The sequence below is a fragment of the Helianthus annuus genome, chromosome 9, assembly GCF_002127325.2.
Source record: "Helianthus annuus cultivar XRQ/B chromosome 9, HanXRQr2.0-SUNRISE, whole genome shotgun sequence".
Taxonomy (NCBI): Eukaryota; Viridiplantae; Streptophyta; class Magnoliopsida; order Asterales; family Asteraceae; genus Helianthus; species Helianthus annuus.
Window position 1 is genome coordinate 88,546,554 of NC_035441.2, and position 8,666 is coordinate 88,555,219.

The 8,666-nt window shown below is 33.9% G+C and overlaps 1 protein-coding gene across 6 annotated transcripts; it reads right to left on the reverse strand.

Moving 5' to 3' along the window:
- Positions 1-1,138: 1,138 nt before the first annotated feature.
- On the reverse strand, positions 1,139-4,618 carry LOC110877836. 6 transcript variants are annotated; one of them, XR_004868315.1, is made up of 6 exons: positions 4,385-4,618; positions 3,528-4,286; positions 3,312-3,415; positions 3,029-3,241; positions 1,894-2,073; positions 1,139-1,573 (listed from the first exon to the last, which is right to left on the reverse strand). XR_004868315.1 is itself a non-coding variant. In XM_022126052.2 (6 exons), exons 2-5 carry the CDS (start codon positions 4,011-4,013, stop codon positions 3,127-3,129), a joined length of 417 nt encoding a protein of 138 aa, XP_021981744.1. In that variant the 5' UTR covers positions 4,014-4,286; positions 4,385-4,615; the 3' UTR covers positions 1,139-1,573; positions 3,029-3,126. The 6 variants fall into 6 exon arrangements, 4 of the variants coding, with proteins under 4 accessions (XP_021981744.1, XP_035833975.1, XP_035833977.1 ...); XR_002557311.2 differs by lacking the exon at positions 1,894-2,073 and having other exon boundaries at positions 3,528-3,706; positions 4,084-4,286; positions 4,385-4,615; XM_022126052.2 differs by lacking the exon at positions 1,894-2,073 and having other exon boundaries at positions 3,528-3,706; positions 3,995-4,286; positions 4,385-4,615.
- Positions 4,619-8,666: the final 4,048 nt, after the last annotated feature.

Below are 8,666 nucleotides of genomic sequence, written 5' to 3' on the forward strand. Positions count from 1 at the left end.
TAGCTAGCAATGAATGCTATGAGCAATGTACAACCCACAATCTATATCCCATCAGATGAAGTAAATTCGAGAAAAAAAACTATAGTTGCACTTTGAAAGGGGAGCAGTCTGCCGTCTATATAGGGTGGTGAGCAGTCCATCGGCTGCGAGGACAATTTACAACACAGTACAACACGACAGCTAATAATGTTGAGATGGTATAATAATTTCAAAGGATTTCTCAAACAAGCTTGTTTTTAGGCTCGAACTCGAGCTCAAGCTCGTTTAAGCTTGGCTTATTTCTAGCTCGGCTCATTTACGCCTTATGTTTATCTAAACTTAAAACGCTCATAGTATTGCGGTTATTGATGAGGAGAAAGTGGTAGAAGAAGAATCACACTCACATTTGTTAAAGAACTCATCATCATCATCATACTCAGTAAATCCCACCAATAACAAAGTTAAGGTAGGGTCTGAGGAGGGTAATATGTAGCCAGCCTTACCTCTAACCCGTAGGAATAGAGAGGCTGCTTCCAGTGAGACCCCCGACTCGACATTTGTTAAAGAACTACGTAGACATATATACAGGAAGATGATTCAGTTACAGGAAGAAAATATCAATCATATATATAGTAATTTAAAAATAAATATTTGAAGACACGAATAATAAATATCTACATAAAAATTATCCTTTTAAAAGAACTTAAGGAAATCATATTTTAAGAATGACACATCATTGTGTGTCTCAAATTCGCGATGCAATGGAAAACATAACCCTTGTTAGTAATTCTAAGGGTGTGCATAAGAAAAGTTCAGTTCAGTTCGGTCATAACTAAAATCTAAATTTTCGGTTAAGGTACTTCAAAACCGGTCATAGGGATTTAAAGAGTTTTAAAAGGATGTAAACAAACCAACCCAATGTTCTCTTAAAATAATAGATTACCAACCATGACCATGTTTTTACGGTCCGGATGAGTGTACAGTCATTCAGGTTTGAGGGAGATTAGGAAGGAGCCATTAAAGAAGTGAGGATTGAAGACGACGTACAGTCCTTGTCCTTCCTTTGTTTCAAGAATAAGTCAAGGTGCAAGTCCATGATTGGGTTAAATGGTGTAAATTTGAGCTGAGTGTGGTGTAGTTGGTTAATTAAAGTTCACAGTTCTCACAAAAAAAGAGAAGGAATACAAATTCAAAAGTTTAAATACAATACATGGTGGTCATATCATTAATTACAATCAAAGAATTTTATTACGCATTGAATTAATAAACAAAAAAAGAAATAACAGTAAAATATTAAACATGAATTTCCTGTTACTGATCAAGTGGCATCCACTCAATTCGCAGGTCTATTTCACCAGATTCAACGTTTTGGAGTTCAAGTGTGACCTCTTGTATCACCTTCCCATCAATGACGTTCACAATGCTGTCTTCTAAAAAATGCATTATCCTCCGAATTCAGCCATTTTCCTATCTACACATCTTCTAATATCCCCGCATCCCCAAACGCCATTGTAGATGTTATCAACGGGTGGATATCAATTTCCGCTTCTCCCATTATGTCGTCAGCCGAGAATGTGTCGTGATCAAAAACTTGCTGCAACCAAGCACCAAAAATGTTTAATCATAAATTATATATGTATGATTAAGAAACTATATTATTAAAATATTAGTCTGACCCTATTTGATGAAACCACTTTAACAAGTTATAAGCATCTCAATACACTTTACATGACATGCTTTGTTTAATATTTATTATGAGTGGCAAAACAAGTGGGCCGATCTGGGTTGTCTAACAAGTCGAAACATGTTCCGAGTCATATTAGGTAGCTTTGAAAATAGGTCAAATGAGGTTGGGTCTAAACGGGCCCACCTGCTATTGTATTTGTTTTTTATTAACGGCAAGTAATGACGTACCAACCACCGTGACACCGGGCGATGTGGCCAAGGTCGACTACTCGACCGCCACCAACCCCATGGCTCTCCCCAGATGATCGGAAACCCGACCTCCACCCGCCCGAAAGCAAGACAGTGGAATAATCGATAAAACCTCGCCTCCCATCCAAGTCGAACCGGCGCCACCCGTACGCTCTTCACCTGGATGCCGTAGAAAATAATGAGAGTGGGAATCGAACCTGGCTCACAAGGAACAATTCTTTCCCCAACCACTCCACCACTACCTCATTCGCTATTGTATTTGTTTAATTTTTTTTATGGTATCTAGAGGTAGGGGCAACGAATCCAACTATTGAGTTACTTGAGTTAACTGAATCTTGTTATTCGAATTTCGAAATTTTGAAGCAAGACTCCAACTCAAACTGGATTCGGAAAAACCGACTCAAATTTGAAATTCGAATTCGAATTGATTTGATTCCAAATAAATGGTGTAAATAATTCAACTTAAAAAGCCCATATTACTAATATTATATTATATTATATTAAATGGAAAAGTATGTGTATATCAGGTTCAAACTTTGAATCAAAAATCACATATTCGAATTAGAATACAGAGATTGAATTTAGAATTGGAATTTGAACCAAATTGAATCGAATTTCGAGTTCTTCGCGTCCAATTCGTATAATGAACACTTGAACCAAATTGAATCATTTTTTGCTGGAATAGGAAACAGTAGACAAAGTAATTTGAACCTAAGTACATAACAGAGGTGGCACTCTCAACCCATTTAACAATGAATTGCTCGAATTTGGGTTATGTTGTACCTCAAACCGGTCTCCTTGGCAAGAAAATAGCTAAAACCAAAATGGGTTGAAAATTGCCCCAAGTGTGATCTAATGTAGTCAACCACCTTAACCCTTTGATTCAAAAATTGGATTATCATTGTCATAACCATTTTTTGCAATATAATTAGCATTTAATTATTTATAAAAAGGGTTTGTGGGTCAGCCCAAGCATTCAACCGACCCATATAATGTAAAACATAACACTCAGAACCCGCACGTGTTGCCACCTCTGAAGCACAAGATGATAGAATACATGCACCAAATCTGAAGTTTTAAGAAGAGAATAATAAGTGAAAGCATTTAGACTTACCACTTTATCAGGCTTGTAATTCTGAAGAACAGAAAGCATAAGCTCTTCATTTCAAACTGGAATCAAGTTACACATCACTACCGGACGTCAAGCAATCATCAGAAACATGGTAGATTTTCCATCGATCGCAAAAAGCTAGATGTCGAGTCGATGGCTGCTGCTGCAGCTTGTACAGCTAAATCTTTGTATACGCTCAGTTCTGCTTTCAAATTTCTGCATGTTATCAAAATCAAAATTAGATTTTGAAAATAAGTTGGTTTCTTTACTTGAAAGAAACTGTTACCTGTAGTCAATGGTTTGCTTTTGCAAATTGTGTTCCGGATGAAATTGTAGAAGACCATTATTACAATGCATTAGCATTTCATTCACTTGGTTCAACGATCTCTCCTGTAAATAACCAATGTTAAAAGGAGAAAAATTAAATATACACAAGAAAAAATATAAAAAATAATATAGATGCATATTTTGTTGTGATAAAACATTAAATCAATGAACGCACCAAATGCTTTTCTTCTTCTGAAAGTGCATTATCCATCTGATAAAAAAGAGGACCCCATCTAGCTCTATGCAAGTCAGCATTTCCTATGTTTTCTTGATTAAAAACCAATTCTCTTGATACCAATAATGGTAATTCTCTTTGGATTGCAGCTTGAACTCTTTTTTTACTACGCCTTAACGCTGCAACAACAAAATTAACAAGGTTATTCATGTTCAAATATACTCTAACTAAGAACATGTTATCAGTGATTTGAATTATATATTATCGTTTCCCTGCAAGATGGCCTTTGACCCTGTTGAAGAAGTTCTAACCATTAAGAAGCAACACTTGCAGCTGCTAATAATACAAACAGTGCCCATAGTGTGTCAACATTATGTTTAAACACGGTTATCTTAAAAACTATATTGCCAATTAGACAAAATTATTTCTTTTACTTTGTTGGCCACTTTATTCTACTACAGTAATACCGCGAATATGAGGTCCCATAATGATGAAGAGAAATTGCCCAAATCAAGCAAACCTGTAACCCCAAGCAATGCTGGAATTCTATCTTTACCGTATCGAGTGGATCTCTATCGTGAAGAACATCGGACAGAGAGCACTAATCGAAACCCTAGCCGTCGCCCCCGCTTTCTGGCTTTGTCGAACCAGCACAAACACGCCACCAGTTTCTAAACTATTGAAATCAGCAATACAATCCTCAAAATTACAAATTTTCAACATCAGTTTCTAGAACTAACTAAATCTGAAGCAGATGACCTACAAAAATAAGAAAAAAAAAAGATTGCTAGAATTACCTTCGTTGTCAGAAAACGTACATGCAGCCGATAAATCAGAACAGGGTTGTCGGAACCTACCTCAACCACCATCTACAGCCAGATGCTCGTCTGCCACCAATCTGCTCGAGAATCCCACTGCCGGAACCCTAATCAGCGGATTTTAACACTGCACACCACACCGTCACAGGTTGGGGTCATGGATTTGAATTCGAATGAAAGTAAAACCCTAGATCTGGTGAAATCCTTACAGATATGTTCATGAGTCGCCAGAGAGAGAGAGAGAGAGAGAGAGAGAGAGAGAGAGAGAGAGAAAGGGTTGATGAAGTTTTGTGAGAGTAAATCAAATGAAAGTAAAACCCTTGATCCGTGTGAGCTGAATATCAACCGTTCAGATCACAATCCGTGTGAAAAGGTGAAAGAAATGGATGGCTGAAGATGAATCAGTTGAAGGGTAAATTATGTTGTGTTTCTTGGTGCTTCAAGTGTTGTACATTGTGCATTGAGGGTGTTTTCAACACATTGTTCAATTACCATTCTGTCATTCCTATATCCTTATTAAAGTAGTATATATATATATATATATATATATATATATATATATATATATATATATATATAGGGGAAGGTTCATTTGAGAAGAAATTTAAAATGTGAGAAGAAAAAGAAGAAAGGACATAATGGTAAAACATTAAATAGTTTATAACTCCTCCCATTAATTATGTTATCTCTCATTAATAAAGCAAAAAAACATTTTATCCTACACATTTCAAAATTTATCCTACATATATCTTACACTTACTGAAATTTAACCTACGCATGTCTAAATTTATCATACACATTTAAGAATTTATCCAACACATACTAAAATTTATCATACACATACTAAAATTTATCCTACACATGTCGAAAATTGTCCTTCACCCTAAATTATTTTATCTTGAAAGAGTATATTTAAAATGGGAGTTACAAGTTTAATAAGTTAGCTAATTAATTACAATCAGAAATTTACCTATATGCCCTTATTAATAACATTAAATACACATATTAAATGAACTAAAATGGAGCATTTCTATTGGTTTAAAACTTATCCTTTTTATTCTTACAAAATTTTTCTTCTCATTTGAACCTTCCACTATATATATAACAATTCCATTTGGTTGTGAATAAGTGGGATTGCTAAAATGAGCCATCCACTGGCATGATATGTGGTGCCAAACCAATTACTTATTGAGTCTTATTAATATCAACCAAATATTTTAAAAACGTTCAAATTAATTGAAAGTAAAGTGTAATTTCCCTCCCTAAAGTTTGGTCCAGATTGTTGTGTGACTCTTTGTCTTTCAGTTTTTTCCCGATGAGACCCTAACCTTGTTATTTCATTGCCAAATGCCCCCAGATGTTAGTCAACAGTTAAGTTGACCAATAGAAATGGTTGAATTTACTTATATACCCTCAACTACTTTATTAAGTATCCTCCCTCTCTTCTCCATCATTTTTACTAGCCTTAATTTGATTCCATGTCTACAAATCGCAAGCCAGCTCCAAATCGATCATCAAGAACAATGTCGGAATGGTCGTCGTCTTCAACCACAAAATGGAGCACACCGATCATGAGGGTTCGAAAGGGGGTTCGTTAAAAGGTGTTTGCTCGTGTGTGGAAGTGTGACAACCCTGAAACTGTCATAACTGAAGCTAACTTTGAAAGACCATTCCTATGTTGTGTAAGTGTTTATTCTATTTTACTTCAATTCCATTCTTGTAACTGAAGTGAAAAACCTGTATCATCAGATTGAGTTGTTTGTGTCGTGAAACAATTACGTGAATTGTGTGTGTTTCGAGTCCTTGAATTGATGATATTACGTGTGTTGAACAGTAGACGAAATGTGGTTTCTTAAGTTGGGCTGATAATCCCATATGTGACAGATGTGAAAGTGTAGTTCCTACTTTGTTATGGAAATTGACAAGAAAAACGAAATGCTTAAATCCCAAGCTAAGCAAGTGATATTTTGGAAGATTAGTTTTGTAGTTAGCTGGCTATTGTTTATCGTTTATGTTATTATCGTTTGATATGCTTGATTTTGTAATGTAACGAACCTTTAAAGTCTTGTAATGGATTTGATCATTTTCACTTATGTCATCTATGTTTATCACATTTTAAGTGTGCATTATTATTTATGTTGTTGCGTTAATATGTTTGCTATTTTGATAGCGTTATTGTAAGCGTGTGATTCTAAGTGCAACAGAAGTTTTGGTAAAGGCAGAAGAAAAAGAAGTGGTTGAAGATAATTTTGTGAAGGAACTGAATTTGCCTGAAGTTGCTGCAACTATTTTACAGGGATGAAATCAAGGTGTTTGAAGAAGATGTGCAAGGGGAACATGTAAACGATCTGGAGTTGGAAATTGACAGTGAGGTGTTCAAAGAGGCTTGGTACTGCAACAGGCTGGAAGAAAGTGACAGGTGGTGGTTTCATGGTGAATTATTTTTGGGTCGTGTTTTAGGTTTGCTTCTAGCGTTTGGCAAGTTGTTTGAAATAAACCTATGATAAAACTGGCGGGTCAATATTTTTTAATTTTCAATCTCTAAACTCTCAAATGTCAGTTTCTTGGCAAAAGATGTTTTGGCCGATTTTAACATATTTGTACTTCATATTCGTGTGTACTTAATGGTCTAGATGACTAGATGGTTTACCACGACTCGAATATCGTATTATTGTTAAATGATATGTGAATTTTGACTATATGTTTTTGTTAATATGTATTAATTATATTTTTTTGTACAACTTTTAGCTTCAAAAGGTTCAAGAGGAATTAGAAAGAGAACGGGAGGCTCGAAAAAACATAGAATCCCGGTTCGAAAAATTTCAAGAAGAGCGCGAGAAAGAACGGGCCGACCAAGCGGCTTGGCAAAAACTTATGGAAGAAAAGCTAAAAAGCATCGGAAATAAGTAAAACTCTCGTCTTGTAATGTTAAAGAACGGATTCGTTTTGAATGCTTTTAATTAGGATTTTTGTGCGTTTTGGAATGTTTGGAATGTCTCGGAATGTTGCTTTAATATTTTTGGAATGTTTTAGAATATTGCTGCAATTATTTTTGGAATTATAATAGTAATTTTTGCTGCATTTTTTTCATAAAAAATGGTTTTTTTTTTAATTTCTTTAATTTGTTACAGTTTGTCACAAATTTGTAGCAAACATATGCAGGATTTTTTTTCTGACTTGTAGGAAATTTGTGGCAAACTTCAAAAAATATTTTTTTTTGTAGGAATTTTGTCATAACCTTTAAATTTTGTTTTTCTTGATTTGTAGAAATTTTGTCGTAACCTGTAAATTTTTTTTTTGTTTGTAGGAATTTTGTCGTAACCTTTAAATTTTGTTTTTCTTGGTTTGTAGGAATTTTGTGGTAAGCTTTAAACTTTGTTTTTTTTTTTGTAGGAATTTTGTCGTAACCTTTAAATTTTGTTTTTTTAGTTTGTAGGAATTTTGTCACAAAACTTAAAAAAACTATTTTTTAAGTTGTAGGAAATTTGTCGTAACATTAAAAAATATATTTTTTATTTGTAGGAAATTTGTAGCAAAATGTTAAGAGAAAGTTTTATAATTTTGTAGGAATTTTGTCACAAAATAAAATAAATTATGGATAATATTTGTCATTAGTGTTATTAATTTTAAAAGTAAATATCATAAAATAAAATACAAAAATAGGCATAATTGTGGAAGAATTGTAGGAAAAACATTAAAAAACGGTTTGTAGGTATTTTGTGGCAACATTTGGGACGATATATATTTGTCAAAAATTTGTGGGAAATTTTGTCATAGTTTTGTAGCTAACGTGATTTTCGACAATTTTATTTTGCACGAATTTTTTTATAGCAAATCTGTGAATAAGACCAATTTCCTACAAATTTGCTACAAATTTGGCTGTCACAAAGGAGACAGTTTTCTAGTAGTGAATTAAAGGGGTTATATGTTAACATGTTAACCGAATGTTAAGAGATTGAAATAATTTTTCTTTTCTTTTTAAGCAAAAACTACTAAATAATAGGATTAGATAAAGTTAACAAGATTATACCATTTCCTTAGAGTGAGGCAATGTGAAATGGAGAAGATAAATTGTTGTGTTACTTAAATGGAGTTAAGATGGGTTAAAGTATACCCAAAGGTCTAATTGATTATAATGATTAAAAAATACCTTAAATTAAGCAAGATTAATAGAAGCAAAAATGGAAAAGGAAACATTAGTAATACAATGCAATTATGTCATGTTAAGTGCGCACAAACGAACAAAAACTCCACCACCCAATCCACACTTTTCACATTATATTATAATTAAACTATAAAGTATAAACCATAAACATTCCAA

Excerpts from the sequence above, each read along its gene's own strand:
- LOC110877836 (XM_035978082.1), bottom strand. The coding sequence starts at position 3,764 with ATGTTCTTAGTTAGAGTATATTTGAACATGAATAACCTTGTTAATTTT. Across the intron at positions 3,416-3,527 it reads CAGAAGAAGAAAAGCATTTG|GAGAGATCGTTGAACCAAGT; the intron begins GTGCGTTCATTG and ends GGTTATTTACAG. Across the intron at positions 3,242-3,311 it reads AAGCAAACCATTGACTACAG|AAATTTGAAAGCAGAACTGA; the intron begins GTAACAGTTTCT and ends GATAACATGCAG.